The sequence below is a fragment of the Bombina bombina genome, chromosome 2 (assembly GCF_027579735.1).
Source record: "Bombina bombina isolate aBomBom1 chromosome 2, aBomBom1.pri, whole genome shotgun sequence".
NCBI classification, from domain to species: Eukaryota; Metazoa; Chordata; class Amphibia; order Anura; family Bombinatoridae; genus Bombina; species Bombina bombina.
In genome coordinates this window covers 930,302,450-930,328,094 of record NC_069500.1, presented here as the reverse complement: position 1 = coordinate 930,328,094, position 25,645 = coordinate 930,302,450, and the positions used below count along the sequence as shown (strand labels likewise).

General features: G+C 38.7%; 1 protein-coding gene across 3 annotated transcripts in view; it reads right to left on the bottom strand.

Annotated features, from left to right (window-relative positions):
• The window catches only part of KLHL8 (kelch like family member 8), a 204,553-nt gene that overhangs the window by 66,716 nt on the left and 112,192 nt on the right, over positions 1-25,645 (bottom strand). For all 3 annotated transcript variants that reach the window (XM_053703373.1, XM_053703372.1, XM_053703374.1), the window contains exons 8-9: positions 10,794-10,953; positions 9,952-10,153 (exon numbers count right to left, since the gene is read on the bottom strand). In XM_053703373.1, the coding sequence (XP_053559348.1) occupies positions 9,952-10,153; positions 10,794-10,953 (362 nt within the window). The remainder of the gene's footprint in view (positions 1-9,951; positions 10,154-10,793; positions 10,954-25,645) is intronic.

The following is a 25,645-nucleotide window of genomic DNA, read 5'->3' as shown; positions in this document are numbered from 1 at the left end:
TCCTGATTGATCCTGGCTACCAGCCTGGGGATGAGAGGAAACGGCGGGAACACATAAGCTAGTTTGAAGGTCCAAGGTGCTACTAGTGCACTCCACTAGAGCCGCCTTGGGATCCCTGGATCTGTACCCGTAGTAAGGAACTCTGAAGTTCTGACGAGAGGCCATCAGATCCATGTCTGGAATGCCCCACGGTTGAGTGACTTGGGCAAAGATTTCCGGATGGAGTTCCCACTCCCCCGGATGCAATGTCTGACGACTCAGAAAATCCGCTTCCCAATTTTCCACTCCTGGGATGTGGATAGCAGAGACAGGTGGCAGGAGTGAGACTCCGCCCATAGAATGATTTTGGTCCACTTCTTCCATCGTTAGGGAACTCCTTGTTCCCCCCCTGATGGTTGATGTATGAACTTGGCCCTCGCTAGCTGAGGCCAAGCTTTGAGAGCATTGAATATCGCTCTCAGTTCAGAATATTTATCGGTAGAAGAGATTCTACCGAGACCAAAGACCCTGAGCTTTCAGGGATCCCCAGACCGCGCCCCCAGCCCATCAGACTGGCGTCGGCTCGTGACAATGACCCACTCTGGTCTGCGGAAGGTCATCCCTTGTGACAGGTTGTCCAGGGGACAGCCACCAACGGAATGAGTCTCTGGTCCTCTGATTTACTTGTATCTTCGGAGACAAGTCTGAATAGTCCCATTCCACTGACTGAGGCATGAACAGTTGTAATGGTCTTAGATGAATGCGCACAAAAGGAACTATGTCCATTGCCGCTACCATCAAACCTATCACTTCATGCACTGCGCTATGGAAGGAAGAGGAACGGAATGAAGTATCCGACAAGAGTCTAGAAGTTTTGTTTTTCTGGCTTCTGTCAGAAAAATCCTCATTTCTAAGGAGTCTATTATAGTTCCCAAGAAGGGAACCCTCGTTGACGGAGATAGAGAACTCTTTTCCACGTTCACTTTCCATCCGTGAGATCTGAGAAAGGCCAGGACAATGTCCGTGTGAGCCTTTACTTGAGGAAGGGACGACGCTCGAATCAGAATGTCGTCCAAGTAAGGTACTACAGCAATGCCCCTTGGTCTTAGCACCGCCAGAAGGGACCCTAGTACCTATGAGAAATCCTAGGAGCAGTGGCTAATCCGAAAGAAAACGCCACGAACTGGAAATGCTTGTCCAGGAATGCAAACCTTAGGAACCGATGATGTTCCTTGTGGATAGGAATATGTAGATACGCATCCTTGAATCCACCTTGGTCATGAATTGGACCTTCCTGGATGGAAGGAAGAAGTGTTCGAATGGTTTTCCATCTTGAACGATGGAACCTTGAGAACTTGTTCAAGATCTAGAGATCTAAGATTGGTCTGAACGTTCCCTCTTTTTTGGGAACTATGAACAGATTGGAGTAGAACCCATCCCTTGTTCTCCTAATGGAACAGGATGAATCACTCCCATTTTTAGCAGGTCTTTCTACCCAATGTAAGAATCTTATGTGGTCTGAAGACAACTGAGACCTGTGGAACCTCCCCCTTGGAGGAAGCCCCTAGAACTCCAGAGAATAACCTTGGGAGACTATTTCTAGCGCCCAAGGATCCAGAACATCTCTTGCCCAAGCCATGAGCGAAGAGAGAGAGTCTGCCCCCCACCAGATCCGGTCCCGGATCGGGGGGCCCGCATTTCATGCTGTCTTGGTAGCAGTGGCAGGTTTCCTGGCCTGCTTTCCTTTGTTCCAGCCTTGCATAGGTCTCCAGGCTGGATTGGCTTGAGAAGTATTACCTTCCTGCTTAGAGGACGTAGCCCTTGGGGCTGATCCGTTTCTGCGAAAGGGACGAAACTCTTAGGTTTATTTTTGGTCTTGAAAAGACCTATCCTGAGGAAGGGCGTGGCCCCTTGCCCCCAGTGATATCAGAGATAATCTCTTTCAAGTCAGGGCCAAAGAGTGTGTTTCCCTTGAAAGGAATGTCAAGCAATTTGTTCTTGGAAGACGCATCCCGCTGCCCAAGATTTTAACCAAAGCGCTCTGCGCCACAATAGCAAACCCAGAATTTTTTCGCCGCTAACCTAGCCAATTGCAAGGTGGCGTCTAGGGTGAAAGAATTAGCCAATTTAAGAGCACGAATTCTGTCCATAATCTCCTCATAAGAAGAAGAATTACTAATAATCGCCTTTTCCTAGCTCATCAAATAGAAACACGCGGCTGCAAGTGACAGGGACAATGCATGCAATTGGTTGTAGAAGGGAACCTTGCTGAACAACATCTTTAGCAGACCTTCTAATTTTTTATCCATAGGATCTTGGAAAGCACAACTATCTTCTATGGGTATAGTGGCGCGCTTATGTAGAGTAGAAACCGCCCCCCTCGACCTTGGGGACTGTCTGCCCATCAGTCTTTCTGGGGTAGACTATAGGAAAACAATTTTATAAATATGGGGGGAGGTACTAAAGGTATACCGGGCCTGTCCCATTCTTTACTAACAATGTACGCCACCCGCTTGGATATAGGAAAAGCTTCGGGGGGCCCCGGGGCCTCTAAGAACTTTTCCATTTTACATAGGTGTTCTGGAATGACCAGATAATCACAATCATCCAAATTGGATAAACCTCCTTAAGCAGAGCGCGGAGATGTCCAACTTAAATTTAAAAGTAATCACATCAGGTTCAGCTTGTTGAGAAATGTTTCCTGAATCTGAAATTTCTCCCTCAGACAAAACCTCCCTGGCCCCCCTCAGACTGGTGTAGGGCCCTCAGAAACCATATCATCAGCGTTCTCATGCTCTACAGAATTTTCTAAAACAGAGCAGTCGCGCTTTCGCTGATATGTGGGCATATTGGCTAAAATGTTTTTGATAGAATTATCCATTACAGCCGTTAAATGTTGCATAGTAAGGAGTATTGGCGCACTAGATGTACTAGGGGCCTCCTGTATGGGCAAGACTGGTGTAGACGAAGGAGGGGATGATGCAGTACCATGCTTACTCCCCTCACTTGAGGATCATCTTGGGCATCATTTTTACTAAAATTTTTTATGACATAAATACATATAGTTTAAATAGAAAGGAACCTTGGTTTCCCCACAGTCAGAACACAATCTATCTGGTAGTTCAGACATGTTAAACAGGCATAAACTTGATAACAAAGCACAAAAAACGTTTTAAATTAAAACCGTTACTGTCACTTTAAATTTTAAACTAAACACACTTTATTACTGCAATTGCGAAAAAGTATGAAGGAAGTGTTCAAAATTCACCAAATTTTCACCACAGTGCTTAAAGCCTTAAAAGTATTGCACACCAAATTTGGAAGCTTTAAACCCTTAAAATAACGGAACCGGAGCCGTTTTTATATTTAACCCTTTACAGTCCCTGGAATCTGCTTTGCTGAGACCCAACCAAGCCCCAAAGGGGAATACGATACCAAATGATGCCTTCAGAAAGACTTTTCTATGTAATCAGAGCTCACACACATGCCAGCTGCATGCCAAGCTGTCCTCAAAACAATGTGCGCCATACGGCGCGAAAAATGAGGCTCTGACTATGATTAGGGAAAGCCCCTAAAGAATAAGGTGTCTAAAACAGTGCCTGCCGATATAATCATAATCAAAATACCCAGAATAAATGATTCCTCAAGGCTAAATTATGTGTTAATAATGAATCGATTTAGCCCAGAAAAAGTCTACAGTCTTAATAAGCCCCTTGTGAAGCCCTTATTTACTATCTTAATAAACATGGCTTACCGGATCCCAGAGGGAAATTGACAGCTTCCAGCATTACATCGTCTTGTTAGAATGTGTCATTACCTCAAGCACGTAAGAGACTGCACACTGTTCCCCCAACTGAAGTTAATTGCTCTCAACAGTCCTGTGTGGAACAGCCATGGATTTTAGTTCCGGTGCTAAAATCATTTTCCTCATACAAACAGAAATCTTCATCTCTTTTCTGTTTCTGAGTAAATAGTACATACCAGCACTATTTTAAAATAACAAACTCTTGATTGAATAATAAAAACTACAGTTTAAACACTAAAAAACTCTAAGCCATCTCGTGGAGATGTTGCCCTTACAACGGCAAAGAGAATGACTGGGGTAGGCGGAGCCTAGGAGGGATCATGTGACCAGCTTTGCTGGGCTCTTTGCCATTTCCTGTTGGGGAAGGGAATATCCACAAGTAAGGATGACGCGTGGACCGGACACACCTATGTTGGAGAAATGCTCTTTTGTTGGGAACATTTTTTTTTTACACTAGAATGAAAAAAAGTTATGTGAAACCTAAAATTGCTCTCTCATGATTCATATAGATCATACAATTCCAAACAACTTTCCAATTTACCTTCTATTATCAGATTTGCTTTTTTTTCTTGGTATCCATTTGTTGAGGAGCTAGCAAAACACAGGTTAGTCAATGACAAAATGTTTATATTGCAACCACCAATCAGCAGCTAGCTCTCAGTAGCGCATTGCTGCTCTTGAGCATACCGAAGTATAGTTTTCAACAATGTATACCTAGAAAAAGCAAAAATTATAATAGAAGTAAATTGGAAAGTTGTTAAAAATGCATACTCTGAGTCATGAAAGTTTAATCTCGACTTTACTGTCCCTTTGGAACAAGGCTTTTTACACACAAATACATTATGCTTTGCAACAAAGCTACTAAAAAAACACTACTTGTGGCACCTATCAGATATGGGTTATTAGGTGTAAAAATGCGTAAAAAATAGTAAAGTTATCACAAGGGTAAGAAGAAGGTATATGCTCATACCTTTCACAGAACATTTTAATCTGATCTATAATTGGGGAATTCTAAAGACTTGTTTGTGTGAAGATCTACAGAGTGAAAATTCACTTTATTGAACTGTGTGTGTCTTAAGAGATTTTGTCTTCCAGTGTCGTTTTCCCAGAACTAATAAATAACTAAATGGAAGATCTAAAAGCAATTCATTAATGGACTAAAGTCCACTCTTCTTTAATTTTTTGTTTTTACTTTGAAAACCCCCACCTGTGCTTAAGAGGGGCATTACACACAATACATTTCATAGCCCATCATTTTATCATGGGTGCTGCATTTTTGGAACCTAGGTTTTCACTACAGGTAAATTGAGAGTTACTGCACATTGTAGCAAACAGGTCAGCACTGGATGCAGAGAACCTATATTTTCTACATGGCGTGGTAACCCATGACTAGAGGGAGGTGGGGAATAACCTCAATGTTATGCTTATAAAATGTATTTAGTGCTTACTTTAACATACTTTGCTATCACACTTGAACAGCACACCCCAATACAGGTGTAAGGGTTTTCATCAGCCGCCAATATACAACTGATAATTGAACATCAGTCGTGCACAGACATACCTTTTTTTCTGCAAAGTTTCAATAACTATTCAAACAGCTTTAAATTAAAGGGGACAGTGTACTTTAAATAGTTTTTTCCTTAATGTGTTTCCAATGACTTGTTCTACTAGCTGCAGAGTATGTTTGAGAATTAATTATTTAGGTTTTTGTATATGAAACAGCCTGGTTTTGTCTTTGAAAACCACAAACCCATCAAGAAAGGGTGGAGCTTGCAGTGAAATCAGATCTCATTTTATCACTTTCTGTAAACGCACACTGCTTCGTTGTATTATCTCTGTCTGTAAACAAAAGCCCAATACTTAGATGAAAATTTAACATTTTATTACTAGCTCTCCTGCCTCCTAATGGAGTATAATTTCTTCTTATGTTTACAAAGCTTTTCTATAGCCAATACTCAAGTATAGAAACATTTAGTATAGGTAGGGATAACCCACTGGCAAAATAAGCTGCTCCAAATACCAAATTAAACGTAAAATTAGATATTTGTTAACAATTTAATACACTCCAGCAAGCAGGTAAAATGGATCATTGGGAACATATTAAGGGGAGAAAAATTTAGCATATGCTGTCCCTTCTTTCACACACACAAAAATATATTATTTTTTTTTGTAAATAAATTTTTATTGAAGTTAAAGTAGAGTATTAACAAACAAGATTCACCCTTGAGGCAATATTACATCACAGAGAGTATTACATTGTCTATATGCAAATATAGGTGACAAAACAAAATGCACATGTAGAAAGAAAATTACATAACCAATCGTAACATGGTGATAGACAAGAGTTTAGGTGACATGAAATAGAACTTCATTTTATGTTATATTGCTGATGAAAGATCTCCACAGTGTGGTAGGAAACACTTTTTGACTTATCTGAATTAAAAGTAGCAGCCTGTGGAGAGTTAGCCTATGTGTCGGTCACTCTTGGGCCGAAATATATAGGGGGGGGGGGGGGAAATCAGCGGGCAAGAGCCGCTCAGATATATAATTGGGGAAAGAGAGGGGACGTGTCTAGGTGTTTTAAAGGTACCATGGTATTATTATGATATGATTCAATAGTATCTCTATCGGGCCTGTTATGAGCATAAGAGGATGGGCAAAAAGGTGACTGATGTACTAAGCCAACTCTCCACTATGCTAAGCGCAGGACATGTATCTGCTGTGGTATGTTAAACCGAATTATTACCTAGAGTATAAATAGTAGGGTGGGGGATAGTATAAAAACATATAAACATTGAGGCTTAAGGGGATAATTTTTCATAATGGGATATGCGGGCCATGGTTGCCAGGGAATATGGTCATTTCGACCCATAGTATTATATATATGCAACCAAGGCTATGTGACTGTAGAAGGTAATAAAGCTTAGTTGTAGTAGGTGATAAATAATGCTAGAGGTACAGTTTCTGGGTTATAATGATACCTCCAAGATGCCGTGAAACAAAACGTGTTAATCTTGTTTAAAACAATAGCACTAATATTACCATTTTAAAGTTATTGTCGTCTGATACGTAACAATGAAAACCCTTTAGCATGTGGTATAATAGCAAGTTATATGCGCCCAACACATCAGATAACTATTGGGTCTAGTTCACTGAACTTTAAATTAAATAGAACCTCATTTGTACCCTTGTAGCGTAGAGCTCAAGTATAGCCCCAATACATTAACAAAGAAATGTGTTATCCATATTCCTATACTCCTTATATAGTTTTCACCCCAACCCATTGACAGCTAAAATGTAAGTTGGTAGTAGTCAAAATAGATTGACATTAAATTGTATGCAATGCCAAGCAGAGTAGGGGTTAACTTTTTAAGATCCTTCACAACAGCATCTAGTCACAACCCAGATTTGTGCCTATATGACCCTATGATACTCTGTTTTATTAGCTTTATAATATACTGGAGCATGAGGATAATTATGGCTAAGAGATAACAAAGAAGCAACTATGCTAAGTACATTATGGCACTTCAAAGGTTATAGGGCTAGTTCCTATATGTACAAAATATATACTGAGGTTATATACATGAATTAACATATGCACATTTGTAATGACTGTAACAACATTGTAACAGAGATAGAGAAAAAAGAAAGAAAAACCAAGGAAAACTGTTCATAGGGTAATGGCTCGGTGCTTGCCGCAAAGTCCTGTGTACCATAAGCCTGCTCTGTTATACAGTGTAATACTCCTTAGTTGTAGCGAGCCCTTGGTAAGTAACCTATCTCTAGTATGTAAAAAATCATAGGGCCTCTTAATACCGATAGGTAAAGGCAGGAAGCAATATAATGGGCTGTATATAGACTGTCATTCAGGTAGTATCAATACAAATTCCTAGCACACTGCAGAACTAAATATGTATACCTAGATATATAACCACAATTTTCACTCTGGTAAGAGAGGATACAAAGCTGAGGACCAAGGATAATATAAAAACTAGCATCTAGTAGAATTCCCCGATATAAACCTAGGGTTACCCAGAGTATACTAAGCAGTCTGTTATGAATAACTGATATAATGATCTAAAACATCATTTGTAGGACCATGGCAATGTCTCCCTTAGTTTAGGAACAATTGTAAATACCCAGTTATAAAGACACATAGGAGCTAAGAGACCCTTTCTTAGGGTTAAGTTAGATTGTAATAGCATATTACAGAACATAGCAGGTATCCATCATAGTTGTTTAAAGGGTTGCCTATATTAAAAAAAAAAAAGACAACTAACTGGTTACAGGAAGCTATACATGAAAATAAAGGACATATATTGAGAAAAAGTATTTAGTTAGGAGCCAAGGCGATAGCACTGTTCCCTGCAGAAAGTCTGAGGGCATCAAACTATAAAGTTATCATTTACTAGTCACCTCAGAGAGTCACGTAATGTAGCAGGAATATAGCCTAGTCACCTGGCCATTATAAGTGACAGACAATTAACCGATGCCTGAAGGACAGGAACGTTTCCTCTGATCCTCAGTTCTCTGTGACGGCAAACCACCAGCCGCGCTGTGTTTTGATATCTCCTGATAAGATCTCCAGTGTAAACGGGGTGCTTCCCCAAGACAAATTTTATCTGCAAGAGGCAATTCCTCAAACACAGCACCTCTATCGATCTCCGCAATCCTCGTGATCCAGCAGGCATCTCTGATCCTGATTGTGGGTATCAAAGTCGTCCTTCTATTTTGTGTGACGATCTCCCCCTGTATGAATGGGTGATGTACTTTCTGCTCCAAGGAGCCGGCCGCATCTCCTAGAGCAGTACAGTAGGGAAAGCCGGAGGGATCATCTGTGGCTTCGGGTAGTTTAGTACTGGGGCCCAGGGTAGCCACTCCGATCTGCTCACTCTGCATGTCGGAGCAGTCTTCACTTGGTAGTAACTCCATGTGCCTCCCAGAATCGGCTGTCAGGGCTTTAGGTTGCGCTCTGGTAGATTGTATAGTGTTTGCGAGACTTGTGAACTGAATCACCATCTTTATCTCTACCTCTTTCAGGGCCTCATAGATAGAGCCGTGTTCATCCTCCAAATAAAGTATTTTCTCCATATCATGGGGTATAGGTGGGGTGCCAGATGACCCGTAGTTGCTTGATCTTTCTTCCGTTTACCTGGGAAGCCGAGGGAGGGTGATGATAAGGACTGCGTAGTAGGGAAGGCCGCAAATTAAACAGTCCAATGCATCTTACTGAAGTTGTGTCATAGCCAAAAAAAGGTATATACTGGTTGGCGACAAGCTGAGAAAGCGAAATATAATATTACCCAAAAGGGATTGTAGGGTATTCTGGAGAAAGTTCTTTGATTAAGATAAAACTTTACAGAGCTTCATTTTTCCCAGTCCATCATGGCTGCTGGCTAGACACGCCCCCCCACAAAAATATTTTAAGATGTTTAATTTGTCCTCTTTCACATGTATGATTACAAAATAAGACCAATGTCCCTTTAAGGCATCAAATTACAGTTTAGCATGTAAAATGTTACATTTTTTTTGTAAGTTTATTTGGGGGCTGGAAAACTAACCACGGTTGATATCCCTTTTTTTAAATACATAAAAAACGGAAACAATAATAAAATGCTCTAATGTACGCGGTAGTTTATAATAAAAATAATGTTCTGTGTGTTTAACACCATCAAAAGGGATTACGCACATAGTTAAAAAGTTAGCTATGAAACAGACGCTGAGCATATAGGCAGAGCCACAAGTCACCAGCTGTATACTGCACAGGATTCACACTTTGCTTAGCTGCTCCAGAGTAGACTGTGTTCAGTGTCTTTATGGGGATTAAACAGATAGTTCTGTTCTAGTATATTAGAACATTTTATTATTGACATTTTATGTCCCTTTAAACATTTAGCTATCCAGACATCTAAACTAGATGCCTAAAAACTGTATTAGCTGATAATTGCTGTGAAATCTAGCAATGCCAGCATTTTCTTTCAGTTTACTTGAAGTCTGATCAACCTATATTTAAAGTTAGGATTTAAATGTTTACCTGCTTGGATCACACTTTTCTGAAATAGTAAACTTGTCTGTTTAAAATTTATTATAAAGCTTTTGCATTTTCAAAGATTAGAAAAAAAAAGAACCAATGAACTTATAGGCCATTGGTAAAGATTCTACTATACCTGTTTATGCGTGGGTCATAAGATTCAACGGTGTTGAGATATGTATTGCCATTGTGCCCACCAACTGCATATATTTTGCCCATTAATGTCGCTATGCCAACTCCCCCCCTAGGGGTAGTTAGTTCTGCCACATACTCCCACTTGTTCACACGAGGATCATATCGTTCTACAGAACTCAGGGGAGAGTTGTCATCAAAACCCCCTGTGAGAAAACATAACATTACATAAAATACACACATCATAATAGCAGCAGTGCATCCAGGATACAAAACACTAAACAAACTACAGAGAAACATTACTTTAAAACAACAAGAAGTTTACGGTTATTCCATTACGTTTATATGCTTAGAATAAACAGGGTGCACAGCTTGTGGCAATGCTTTAGAGAGATTAGAATTCAATTAATATCTAAAAATCAGATGAAGGAAATAAAGTATTTAGCTTTGTTTGCTTTAAAGAAATATAGGTAAAGTGGTTTCATATTTTACTAAATATCTCACCATAAAAATGGTTTTATGGAATTTTATCCATAAAATAAAGTATTTTGATTAAAATAAAAATTATATGAGAGAGAAAAAGAGGAGAAAGGCAAGAGCGTGTGATGCACACACACACGTGCATGCGTGTATACATACGTGCTTGTGTTACCTTAGGAACCAGATTCCTAGAGATAATGGCACAGTGTATCATCTGGAGTGACACAGGAGCACAGCTATAACTATGTATTTAACCCTTGTGCATGTGCTGAATGCTCAATAAAAAGGAATTTGCTGTAACAAAATGTACCTTTGCGGAGTGAAATTACTAAGCTGTGGGCAGTCAGCATTAGTTCTGGAACTCACCTACTACATATAAGCAGCCATGGAGTTCACTAACCCCATTGCCAGCCCTCCGATGGCCCATCTCCTTAATGTCAACCCATTTATCCAGATGTGGGTCATACCGCTCTACACTTGAGAGAGAAGCTACACCATCATTTCCTCCTACAGCATACACATGATTCTGAAAAATACAGAAGAATAAAAATAAATAAATAGTATTTTTTGTACACCCACCAGCAGTGGATAGTAAATGAGCCCTTCCAGTCAATCATGTATTGCAAGGCAAACCTTTTTTATTACAGATGGTACTTTAGCTGCAAGCAATAGAACAGAAAAGCTCAAATGGGGATATTCCCTCATTGCTCAGGGCATGAGCTGTTCCCATTGCTGTGCCCCTCACTTGCAAATAAAAGCCATGGTTAAATGTAAAGCAATGAATGCTGCACATAATTGTCTCATGTTATTGGCTCACCCAATGTATTAAAGGGACAGTAAACATTCAGAATAATGTTATAAAATTCTGCACGCAGTGCAGAATTATATAATATTTTAGCGCCAACTTCAAAAATGAAAAGTATTTCCAGTTTTTCAAGTGTAAAGTTGGATTCCACTCCAGGATCTATTGAGCAGGTCTTGGATATCCAAAGCGCTTTGCGGGCTTGCTGGCTAGTCACAGCACTTCCGGCCGCGCTATTGGACTAAATGTAGCTTGCTCCCGCTACTAGACCAGAGCAGGTAAAAGCTACATTTAGTCCAATGGCGTGATCGGGCGTACTCTGACTAGCCAGCAAGCCCGCAAAGTGCTTTGGATATCCAAGACCCGCTCAGTAGATCCTGGAGTGGAGTGCAACTTTACACTTGAAAAACTGGAACTACTTTTCATTTTTTAAGTTGCCGCTAAAATAATATTATATAATTCTGCACTGTGTGCAGAATTTTATAACATTATTCTGAATGTTTACTAGCTCCCAGTAGTGCATTGCTGCTTCAACAAAGGATAACAAAAGAATGAAGCAAATAAGATGATAGAAGTAAATTGGAAAGTTGTTTTAAATTATTTTCTCTATCTGAATGATGAAATAAAATTTGGGGTTTCATGACCCTTTAATAATTATAAAAAGGCCTCAGGAATAATGAGAAAATTTACCCACAGCAAAAATATAAACTCCCTCTCTGTATTGGGTACTCTAAACGAAAAACAATAAGAATAGCATGGTAAGTAGTAACTGTACTAAAGTAGTTGTACCTAGATAAAGAAGTAACCGTGATGAATCAAATCACTGAGCTTCTATAGGAGGCGCTACAAAAAATTATAAGTAAATATGTCAACACATAAATACAAGGTTAATAATATAAATCCCTAAATGAGCATGTGATATAGTATTAAAAAAATAATACAAAACAAAAGGAATGGACAAGCCAGGTAGAGAAAGTCCAACAGGTGTCCTTCAACGTCCCAGAACTTGATAGGCCGCTCTCTGTCGTCATCCAAAGGGATGATGCACTTCTATATGATGAAGATAAAGACAAAAACAGAGGCGCCACATGTGGTAGGGTCAATAAAAACAAATGAATCCAAAAAGCAGCAGAATAAGGGTACTCACAAAAGTAGCGGCACTCTATTATGCCAACAGGGACGGGCTGGTGTGTTCTACAGCAAACCAGCTAGCTGTGTGAAAGATCCCCACCCGGATACGTTCAGCGCTGGAATTCTGCTGCTTTTGGATTCATTTGTTTTTTATTGACCTACACATGTGGCGCCTCTGGTTTTGGTCTTTATCTCATCATCATAGTAGTTGTACCTAGCAGTTTAATGTCCCTTTAAGTGGTCTGTGTTCAGACAGAGATAAGGAGGGTCTTTGTGTGTATAGTGATAGTTATACAGTTAATATGTTGCTGTTTTAAAAGAGCAAAACAGCTATTTTCATATAGTGCAAAAATAAACTTAAAAGGAGCAATGTCCATACATTTTATACCCTGCAGCTAGTATAACATCATTGAAAACATTACGAAGAACCCTTTAAACTGCTACTACAACAACTACAATACCATACCAATATTTTGTTCCTTTTGAGACCCTGCAGTTCTCTTCAAAACCAGTCCTCATTTTAACCCCTTACAGATGCCAGTTGGTGAAGCTCCTGCATCTTTACACCTGGGCGAAACCATCTCAGCGCTTAGGTATTATTGCAAACTCAGAGGCGTTTTGCATGCACCAGATCAGTGATGTTACCATCTTTGTGACGGGCTGCATTATTTGCTTTGGGTCACCGAGAGGGAGTTCACTTTTGCAGTGACTTCATTGCTCTGTATTATTCATGTAGCCTTTTAGATAAAAAAAATTTTTTTCATGCACCACCAAATATGTGGTATATTTATTGAGCTGCTGTTGTGTTGTTTTTATATGGGAAAAACTTTGGACTATGTCCGCATTAAGATAGCGAATCACAGGACAGCAATACAAATGGCCATCAAGGACAAAAAGAGTGAAAAAGCTGTTTGCCAGACACTTATCTGCTGGACATTCAGCCTCGGGATTTAGGCTTTACTCTTATTGACCATGTCCCTCCACTTAGGGAGGGGACCACAACAAGAAGCTACTACAACGAAAAGCCAGATATACAAATTTGGGGACACTTCACCCCAGAGGTTTTAAAATATCAATTGACTGACTATTTTTAAGAACATTAGGTCTATGGGATTAGGGGTGACTGTAGCCCTTGTTGAACAACTCTGGTGTTCCCCTACATGACCCCTGACTACACCGGAGTAATATCAGGGTAGCCACGTTGGACATGAACCTTCATTGCCTGTAGTTTTATTTGATATTTACTTATGGTTTGATTGTCAATATAATGTCTTTTGGCTTTTTCTTGTTTGGCAGTCTTGTTTGGTTGTATTCTCTTCCCCTCACTATTGTGGCTATATGACGGTTACTCTTATTGTCTATAGTATATTTGACTAGTTTGGAATGAGGGTTGTCACAAACATAGTTCTCATTGCCAATTGGTCATGACTAACCCAATAAGCCATTAAGGCCGATGATCTAAGGGGCTCTGGGGCTGGTGAGATTATTAAAGAATGCTCCCCAGTATTTTCCCTGGTGAAAGTCACTATTTTACCCTAAAAACAGATGTCTCACTAAGGGGGGGGGCGTATACTGCATTTTCATACGGGAAGGAGATGCACTAGATTACAAAAGTGCATAATAAAATTTTGTATTTTAAAAATCTTACAAAATTAATTGAAAGATTCACACAAATACACAGGGGAAAAAAATTGGATTGTTAAGGTACATCAACAATCGTAAATAATTCTTTATCAAAAATCCTATTTTATCAAAAGGGAGTAAAATTTTGTATGTAAATTACAGAGGAATAAATCTTAATATGCACAGCGCAGGGGCGTATTTTATGTATAGGCCCAACAAGACCAGTGCCTAGGGCGGCACTTTTGGGTGGGGCGGCACTTTGCACTGCACACTTTGAATATGGTTATTGGCTGCTTGCTTTAAAAAAAAAAAATTAAAAAAGATTATACTGGCAGATTACTGCTGAGCGGTCACGTGACTGCTTTTCGTCAAAGTCACTGACGTTTTCAACCAGCGCTGCTAACTTCTGACTGTATTGCAATGCCGGTGTCGCACATGGGCTTGAGGGAGTCACGAATATGCGGACGTGATCTCCTAGGCCAGGCGCAACGGTGTTGGAGTCGAGTGGTGAGATCAGGGAGGAGACCCACACGCACACACTGTGATCAGTGAAGCGGCGAACAAGTGAGGACTGGAGGCGGCTCAGGTGGAGGCAACAACCAACTGTCTTCAACTCAGGACCAGGTAGAACACAGTCTCTGCCACAGAGTCACTGTTGCAATTACAGAGCTAAGAGTCACTCGTTGCACTTGCTTGCAATTTCAGAGCTATCATGGTAGTAGTAGTAGTGAGAGACTGAGAGTCTGACCGTCAGACTCTCAGTCTATCACTACTACTACTATTATGATAGCTCTGAAATTGCAAGCAAGGTGCAACGAGTGACTCTTAGCTCTGAAATTGCAAACAAGAAGTGCAACGTTGAGAAAAAACAAAACAAAAATATTGCACTGCCACATCAAAAAGAAAAAGAGCATAAAAAAAAGAGAAATATTTAGTTAATGACCCAGTTTCATCGAATTACTTTGTTCCTAACTGAAGTCACAGCTGCTTACTAAAAGTGAGACTAAAAGCAAATATACATTTATAAAATCAGGGCAAGAAAAGAAAGGTGGCCATATAATTAAAAAGCTTAATTTATATACTACACCTACTTAAGAAATTTTATGAAAGTAATATAAAATTAAAAAGCACTGTTGCCATCATTATAAGAACCTTATTCATAGTTATTCATAGAGTGTACATTGGAAGTAGTACCTCCTTCAATAATGTATATTTATTGAAATTTGTCAGTGCTATCACCTGTGAGAGGTGTGTAATTATGAAGCGTTGTAAGGGTGCATCAGTAATGTAATTATGGTATTGTTAGACTGTAATGACATAGGCATCAGTGGGGCATCTGTCTTGGGGCTTTTTTCAAGTGAGTGATGTTGAACTGCTATAAGGTGTGTGTTTAGCAAAGGCACACTATTTGCTGAAACTGAAATATTCAGTCTTTGTTATCAATTCATAATATTTTATTATTGCAATATAAACGTTATGGTGCATTTGCATGCCTACTGTCTCTACAGATATATATATATGACCTGGGTGTATGCAAGTGTGTTGCCTGTCCTGATTAATTTTTCCTAAAAAAAAAAAAGGTCACTTTATACCCTGACCAGAAGTATTATGGCCAAAAAAAAAACAACAGCCTAAAACCTGTGTGGGGAGGGGGTGGGGGGGCAGCAGAATTTTCAGTGCCTATGGCAGAACTAATCCTAAATACACCACTGGCACAGCGTAAATCATAATTTAAAGTAAAAATAAATCATACTTATAAATACAATATCAAAGCATTATTGTTTTTGTAAAATGGGCTGAATATGGGTGCTCCATGGGCGTTATGACAGTCTCTCTAATCCCAGTTAATTCTGTAAAGATTTTAACACTTAGCTCTCAGTTTATTCTCAAAAACTAAAAAGGTGGCAAGCTTTCTTAAAACACTCAAATACTTTAACCCTAATAGAAAAACACATGCATACGAAAATATAGGTGATTGTAAGATGCTGTACTCATAAGCAGGCATAATGAGAATTATATTGGCGCAGGATTTCATTTTTAAAATGCGCCACTGCTCACTTCGCAGCAAGCTCCATTACTTTCAATAGGAGACATCTCACCACTCAGAGGGACTTTTTTTTGTGCGAAAATTCCACTAGGGCAGACCCTGCGAGAGTCGCATGAAAAACCACATCTGTTTCTGGCAAACTTTAGATCATGGGCCCTAAGTAAGTTCAGTCTACACTTAGGTGTTTGGCACAGGAACAGCATAAGAATGTCACATTAGATTGTTTGAGCTTAAGGCTTTTTGAACAATAATTTACACCTGATTGTCCTTTTGGTCCAATGAGTGTCATCAACTTTCATGATTCAGATAGAGCATATAATTTAAACAACTTTCCATTTGATTTCATTATCAATCTTTTTATATGCACACTTTCTGAGACAACCAGATCCTACCAAGCATGTGCAAGATTCACAGAATATACTAATATGCATTTTGTGATTGGCTGATGGCTGTCCCATGATGCATTAGCAGAAAAACATAATTTATGTAAGAACTTACCTGATAAATTCATTTCTTTCATATTAGCAAGAGTCCATTGAGCTAGTGACGTATGGGATATACTTTCCTACCAAGGAGGGGCAAAGTTTCCCAAACTCAAAGATGCCTATAAATACACCCCTCACCACACCCACAAATCAGGTTTAACGTATAGCCAAGAAGTGGGGTGATAAGAAAAAAAGTGCGAAAGCATAAAAAAATAAGGATATTGGAATAATTGTGCTTTATACAAAAAAGATCATAACCACCACAAAAGGGTGGGCCTCATGGACTCTTGCTAATATGAAAGAAATGAATTTATCAGGTAAGTTCTTACATAAATTATGTTTTCTTCATGTAATTAGCAAGAGTCCATGACTAGTGACGTATGGGATAATGACTACCCAAGAGTGGATCTTCCACGCAAGAGTCACTAGAGAGGGAGGGATAAAATAAAGACAGCCAATGCCGCTGAAAATAATCCACACCCAAAATAAAGTTAAATCTTATAATGAAAAAAACTGAAATTATAAGCAGAAGAATCAAACTGAAACAGCTGCCTGAAGTACTTTTCTACCAAAAACTGCTTCAGAAGAAGAAAACATCATCATAATGGTAGAATTTAGTAAAAGTATGCCAAAGAAGACCAAGTGGCTGCTTTGCAAATCTGATCAACTGAACTTCATTCTATACGCCCCAGGAAGTAGAAACTGACCTAGTAGAAAGAGCTGTAATCTTTGAAGCGGAGGTTTTACCCGACTCGACATAGGCATGACGAAACAAAGATTTTAACCAAGATGCCAAGAAATGGCAGAAGCCTTCTGACCTTTCCTAGAACCGGAAAAGATAACAAATAGACTAGAAGTCTTTCGGAAATCCTTAGTAGCTTCAACATAATATTCAAAGCTCTAACTACATCCAAAGAATGCAACGAGTTTTCCTTAGAATTTTTAGGATTAGGACACAATGAAGGAACCACAATTTCTCTACTAATGTTGTTAGAATTCACAACCTTAGTAAAAATTTAAAAGAAGTTCGCAACACCCGCCTATCCTGATGAAAAATCAGAAAAGGAGACTCACAAGAAAGGAGCAGATAATTCAGAAACTCTTCTAGCAGAAGAGATGGCCAAAAGAAACAAAATTTTCCAAGAAAGTAATTTAATGTCTAGCGAATGCAGTAGGTTCAAACGGAGGGGGAGCTTGAAGGAGCCCCCAGAACCAGAATTCAAACTCCGAGGAGAGATTGACTTAATAACAGGTTTTATACAAGCCAAAGCTTGTACAAAACAATGAATATCAGGAAGACTAGCAATCTTTCTGTGAAAAAAAGAACAGAAAGAGCAGAATTTGACCTTTCAAGGAACTTGCAGACACACTATCCAAACCAGTCCTGAAGAAACTGTAAAAAATTCTAGGAATTCTAAAAGAATGCCAAGAAAAAAGATGAGAAAAACACCAAGAAATGAAAATCTTCCAGACTCGATAATATATCTTCCCAGATACAGTTTTACGAGCCTGTAACATAGTATTAAATCACAGAGTCAGAGAAACCTCTATGATTGAGAATCAAGCGTTCAATCTCCATACCTTCAAATTGAAGGATTTGAGAACCTGATGGAAAAAAGGGACCTTTGCGATAGAAGGTCTGGTCTTAACGGAAGAGTCCCACGGTTGGCAAGTGGCCATCCGGACAAGATCCGCATACCAAAAACCTGTGAGCCAAGCAGAGCCACCAGCAAATAAACGAACGTTCCTTAGAATCTTGGAAAAAGAACTATAGGCGGAAAGATATAAGCAGGATGATACTTCCAAGGAAGTGACAATGCATCCACTACTTCCGCCTGAGGATCCCTGGATCTGGGACAGGATACCTGGGAAGCTTCTTGTTAAGATGAGAAGCCATCAGATCTATTTCTGGAATGTCCCCATATTTGAACAATCTGAAGAAATACCTCTGGGTGAAGAAACCATTCGCCCGGATGTAGTGTTTGGCGACTGAGATAATCCGCTTCCAATTGTCTATACCTGGGGATATGAACCGCAGAAATTAACAGGAGCTGGATTCCGCCCATACAAGTTATTCGAGAGACTTCTTTCATAGCCAAGGACTGTAAGTTCCTTCCTTGATGATTGGCATATTCCACGGTTGTGACCATCGTCCGTCTAGAAACAAATGAACGACTCTCTTTAGAAGTTCCAAAAATGTTGATTGGTAATCTCACCTCCTGAGATTCCCAAAACCCTTGTGCTGTCAGAAACCCCATACAGCTCCCCAACCTGTTCAGATTTGCATCTTTGAGATCACAGTCTAGGTTGGAGGAACAAAAAGAAGCCCCCTGAACTAAACGATGGTGATCTGTCCACCACGTCAGAGAGTGTCGAACAATCGTTTTTAAAAGATATTAATTGAGATATCTTTGTATAATCCTGCACCACTGGTTCAGCATACAGAGCTGAAGAGGTCGCATGTTAAAACGAGCAAAGGGAATCGCATCCAATGCAGCAGTCATAAGACCTAGAATTCCATGCATAAGGCTACCGAAGGGAATGATTGAGACTGAAGGTTTCGATAAACTGAAACAATTTCAGACGCCTCTTGTCCGTCAGAGACAGAATCACGAACACTGAATCCATCAGGAAACCTAAAAAGGTTACCCTTGTCTGAGGAATCAAACAAACTTTTTGGTAAATTGATCCTCCAACCATGTTCTTGAAGAAACAACACTTATAAAAGACTGAGGAAAAAACACTTATAAAAGACTGAAAAGGTTCTTTCTAGAGAAAATGAGCAAAGGGAATTGAATCCAATGCTGTGGCCATAAGACCTAAAACTTCTATGCATATATAGCAATGAAGGAGAATAAGAGATACTAAAGGTACCGATAGACGAACCCAATAACATTATCCCTTGTCTGATAGAGACAAGGAACAGTGACCACAAACTATCTGGAAACCTAAAAAAGGTGACCCTTGTGTGAGGGATCAAGAGCTTTAGAAAAGAAGATCCTCTAACTATGTCCTGAAGAGTAAGTGAATTCATATGAGATTCCGCATCCTCAGAAAATAATCTGAATGAAAACCGAAAAATGAAAATATGCATTTATTGTATCTAATGAAAACAAATAATGCTATCAAAGACCATAAAGAAGGCAAAATAGTTAGAATAAAAACTCCAAAAACCCGGTTCCTCAAAAGAAACTGGGAAGAAATACCCCAGAGATTCCAGGTCTGAGCAGCGCTTGAACCCCATGGGTGCCCAGCCATGCTTCAACAGTACCCAAAATAATAGGACAGAAACACAGTTAAAGAAAGTGTTAGCCTTGCTGGAATAAAATCAAAGAGAATTTTGGACAAAATAAATTTCAAAGAACCTTAACCTGCCCCTTACCAGCCAAGCTGGAATACGGTACGTACATCACTAAAATTAGGGAGCTGATTTCGAACTCCAATTATAGACATGTTACTTGGGAAAGAACTCAGGAATTCGTTCCTTAATAAGAACAACCAAACTAGTATAAGCTTAAAGTTTTAGTCTTAGAACTCAACCTTGAAGCCCAGAGTAACATTTAAGAATTTAATCCAATTATAAAACAAATAATTGATTATCTTAGAACAAAGGAAATATGGATTATTATTATTTTTTTTTTAAAAATCACAAAATTACTTCTAGCTAAAAAAGCTAAAGACATAGATAACCCTCATTTGCGAAAATATTCAATAAAATGAAGACACAAATGAAATTATTAGCATGATAGTCCGTTTAAAGGACCACCCAATACAGTGGACTTACATAATCAAGTATATGCAAAACAACAGACAAATGCAACAGCACCTAGTCTAGTAAATGTTTGTCCCATTTAACAATGCTAAATAAATCATAATCTGATACTTGATCTTAAAGTAAACAGAGAAAATGAAGCAATTGCAATATCTAAATAAATCACAGGGACCAAGAAAAGTACTGAAACTAAAGAATTTTTCCATAAATAGATACAACTATCTAAAGGAAAATAAATACTATTTTGCTATAGAAACAATAGCATAATTAGTAGAATTAGAGATAGCCCCAATAAATTGGAGAACCCTCCAAATTGAATTTAACTGCTGGCAAAGAATATAGTTTAAAACCTTTGAAGAAGGAATAAAAGAAAATTCTCAGCCCTATTCCATTCCCTAGTATAGGGAATTGGAAAGAAAACCTCTAAAGAAATAAATAGGCAGAAATAATGTCAGCTAGTCTTAAAGAACTAGTTACCCTTAATACCAAGAATAATCAACACCTTTTCAACAAAGAACAAATGTACTTTAATAATTGAAAAATAATAAAAAAGTAGATTTGTTAGTAGTCAATATCTGATGAAGAAAATTTTTGAAAAAAAACATCATCAGAGAAGGATAAATCAGTATGTTGTTGTCATTTGAAACTTCAGATAATTAAAAAAGAAGTGAAAAAAGACCTAAAAATTTTATAGAAGGCACGAAGTCAGACAAAGCCTTTAACATAGAATCAGAAAAATATTTCTTATAAGTCTTTTAAATAGTTCTTGTAAGAAAAGAAAATATATACAGCATAAATACTAATGATTCCGCATGTAAAGTATAACATAATATCTTTATTACAAACCATAGCTAAAGATAAACATTTATAACATTTAAAATAAATGAACTTAGCTTTGGTAGAACTGAAACTCAGTTAAGCGTTTTTCCAAAAGTGGCTTCTGATTCAGAGTCCATTTGAGACATCTTGCAATATGTAATAGAAAAAACAACATATAAAGCAAAATTGATCAAATTCCTTAAATGACAGTTTCAGGAATGGGAAAAAATGCCAATGAACAAGCTTCTAGCAACCAGAAGCAATAAATAATGAGACTTAAATATTGTGGAGACAACAATGACGTTCGAATTTTTTAGCGCCAAAAAAGCTGCCCACATTATTTGGCGCCTAAATGCTTTTGCCGCCAAAAATGGCGCCACAAAAACGTCAAAAAAAAAAGACGCAACTTCCGGCGACACGTATGATGCCGGAAATGACAAGAAAATTTTTGCGCCAAGAAAGTCCGCGCCAAGAATGACGCAATAAAATGAAGCATTTTCAGCCCCCGTGAGCCTAACAGCCCACAGGAAAAAAAGTCAAATTTTAAGGTAAGAAAAAATTGAATTATTCATATGCATTATCCCAAATATGAAACAGACTGTCTGAAAATAAGGAACGTTGAACATCCTGAATCAAGGCAAATAAATGTTTAAACACATATATTTAGAAATTTATATAAAAGTGCCCAACCATAGCTTAGAGTGTCCACAGAAAATAAGACTTACTTACCCAGGACACTCATCTACATGTAGTAGAAAGCCAAACCAGTACTGAAACGAGAATCAGTAGAGGTAATGGTATATATAAGAGTATATCGTCGATCTGAAAAGGGGAGGTAAGAGATGAATCTCTACGACCGATAACAGAGAACCTATGAAAATAGACCCCGTAGAAGGAGATCATTGAATTCAAATAGGGGCAATACTCCCTTCACATCCCTCTGACATTCACTGCACGCTGAGAGGAAAACCGGGCTCCAACCTGCTGCGGACGCATATCAACGTAGAATCTAGCATCAAACTTACTTCACCACCTCCACAGGAGGCAAAGTTTGTAAAAACTGATTTGTGGGTGTGTGAGGGGTGTATTTATAGCATTTGAGGTTTGGGAAACTTTGCCCCTCCTGGTAGAATGTATATCCCATACGTCACTCAGCTCATGGACTCTTGCTAATTACATGAAAGAAAATGTAATAAACATTTTGACAATAAAAAAAAAAAAAAAAAAAATCTAAAAAGTGCTTTTCTATTGTCTTTTTTTTATGACTTTACTGATTATGCTATTCTTCGGCATTTAGTGTCCTTTAATTTCACTACCCTATTTGGGCTAATTTGACACTGTAGTTATTTGAACATATTTAGCCTATTATAACTGGGATCCAATGAACTGATTGTGAGGATCCTGTTCCCTGACACAAGGTATTTTGTACAACGTTGAGCGATATGCTCTTATTATTTTAATAATGATATATTCATATATTGCATAGATGTTTCATTTTCATTTATTTGTTGTCTAACATACTTTATTTTATTTTTATTTTTTTTATTTTTTTTTTTAAACTTTTTATTTGAGGGTTGAACATAAGGTATACAAGAAATATACAGTACAATGCCACCATAAAAACTGTTTGGAATGAAGACAACATGAGATACAGCATCGTGATTGAATATCTGCATTACATAAAAAAGGCATAAAGAATGGGCACAATACTCAGGGGCAGTATACCAAATCTTTTGTAAACCTCCAAAATGGTAAATGAGGGCCACTTTTGGACCTCCATTCTATGTGAGATAGGTATTGAAGGTAAAAAAAAAACTAAGGAGACCACTCTCGGATCTCAAACTGAACCTCAAATTTTCTATTTTTACAGCAATATTAATATAGTGAAAAACAATTCTAAAATACTGGTAAATAAACAAATTGGGAGGCCCCCTAAACATCTCTTGAGGCCACTCTTGGACCTACACTAATTCCTAATTGAAACCAAGCTACAGGGGGTTAAAATGACAGTAAGAGGACTACTCTTGAGTCTCAGAGAATTTTTAGATTGTAGTAAGGATTAAAAAGAATTATAATGTTCTTATAAATTCTGTGTATAATATGATTATTTTAGAAAAAGAAAGGAAATGGGTCTCTTGACACACAGTGGTATATATATATATATATATTATGATATATATATATTGATAGGAAAGGAAAACCTGTTTTCTTTATGTGAAGAAGATGTGAGCTGCTCTATAAGAAACATTGGCATTAAATTGGGGATATCAAATAAAATAAAAAAAAATAAAAAAATGAAAATCTCAAATATATTGGCTGTTAGGATTAATCGTGATGCAAGAAAATGAATCGACACAAAAAAAAAGGAAGAGATACTTGGCATGTATAGGGATCTGTTCTTGAGACTAGGCGTTAACTTGATCAAACTGTACCAGGACTCTTAAGGACTAGTAGAGAAAGGTAGACAAATAGAGTCTAATTATAAGTGAATTAAGATTAGTCCTCTCAAGATTATAAGTGAAGTTGCAAAAGTCAAAAACTAAATAGCAAGTATATAGAGACTAGTAGCATAGTAACAAGCAGCTATATTAGAAGGGAAACTTTAACATAGGAGCATACTGCACTCCATCATCTCGCCGCAGACAATGGGGCAGCCCTCTTAGCTGCGAGAATACGATAACTGAATAGCTGCTGTTTGGTGGGCATAACATAACTGTTGCATAAAACATTTAAGCTAATTATTAATTACATACTAGAAATAATTATGAGGTAAAAACAAACAAACAGAGAAACCTTCAAGCAAAACACAGATCTAGCAAGACTTTATAATACAGCCTAGATGCATGTAGTAAATATGAATACTATAGGTCTAGACTAGGAGTTAGTCCAAAATTACAGGTTCTCTCTCACAAGGTAGGACTTGTCCACTTTAAAGATTATATATGTGTTATCCTGTTGGCATCAGTAGTAAACATCCAAGTACCCAATAGTCACAGAGTCTCCAAGAATAGTCCCAAGGATATTGGTTGAATAGAAATTTAGTCAGTTAATGGTTAACTGTGTGAGTACTGTGGGTAGAGTGACTGATTTACAACATACAAATAAAGATATTGTTGAGACCAATCACCTCCTCACTGTAGCATATTGTAAAAACTAAGTAAATGACTCACAATAAATAACAATACCTTTGCGATGCCTACTAATCCCTGCACTCATTTCCTAACTTGTGGACAATCCATCTGTGTGGGGTTTTTAACCTATGCCTGCTTTGAAGTAAGAACCGAAAAGAGCAGGTACTGCGAGATTTTTAGGTGCCACTCGAAGCCGATATTGTAGCGCTTTGGAGGTGAGAGGGGATCCGGTCCTGTGTGACCCACTAGGCAGAATCAACATCAAAAGCTTGCGTGGGGGACCCGATGTCATCATATCCACAACTGTAAACTGAAGGCAGGCTCCGATGGATATCTGGAGGTAAGCCCCGTGATATAACAGAGCCGAAATCTTCCCGCACTGACCAATTAGCCTGCAAAGAACTGAGAGGGGGGTTTGAGAGTTTGCCCATCAATTGGCAGTGCTTTTTCACATAGGTGAACATCGAAGTGAGAGGCAAATGATCTCGCTCCTGCGGTATCTCCTGGTAAGTATGAGCATACAGCTACACTGTCTGAATCCCCAAGTACTTCTTCTTCTAGTTCCGTGACCTCAGCCAAAATGGGGTGGTTCAACATCTTCGTGCAGGTACCCACATGGGGTGTTTGGGAAAGCTGAGGTCAGTACTTGCTCAATTTAGAAAAGTGATCATCGATAAGTAAGAACAGCTCCTCTACCCATGCGGTAGCCATCTTTGTATTCTTGTTCAAAAGCGCAACTTAACACAGGTCCAAAGCCGCAACCAAGAAGATTGTCAAATGATGCCAATAATGTAGAATTTCCTTAGCAAGCAATCTCCTAAATGAAGTGTAGGAAATAAACAATAGGCACATAGAGTGCCGCTTAACGACAGGGGCCCAGAGAGCCCCGCCGGGGGTATAGTTAGAGCCTAGATGGAATAGCCGTTCCGAGCGCTGATGCCAACAGCAGTTCAAACAAATAGTAGGCTTGTTATGTGTACCAACAACAGGAGAGTTCAATTCTAAGGGATTATTCCTCTAAATAAGGCTGGTGGTAGGCCATTTGGTGAAGTTATAGTTGAAAAAGCTGGAGCAGCATGCAGTGATGCGTCCTGTCATGGACGCTGCCCGGAAGTTCCCCCCGTCTAACATACTTTAATTACACTCATCACAGGTGTAACAAGATAAGTATGAGTGTGCAATATCACATGACTCAAATACAGTTTACCTGACTGGATCTTTGAACTGTATTAGCCCCTTATTGGGAATGTGGCTTACACCCTATTATAAGCAGAGTGTAACCTTTGATACACTATTGTTTGTTTTGTAACATATGTTGCCACTGTTTGATTTATCTGATGGCATATCATGCAGGCAGTTAACACCAGCAAGTCTGAGTGCAAATCCCATAGGGAAGATTACAAAACAA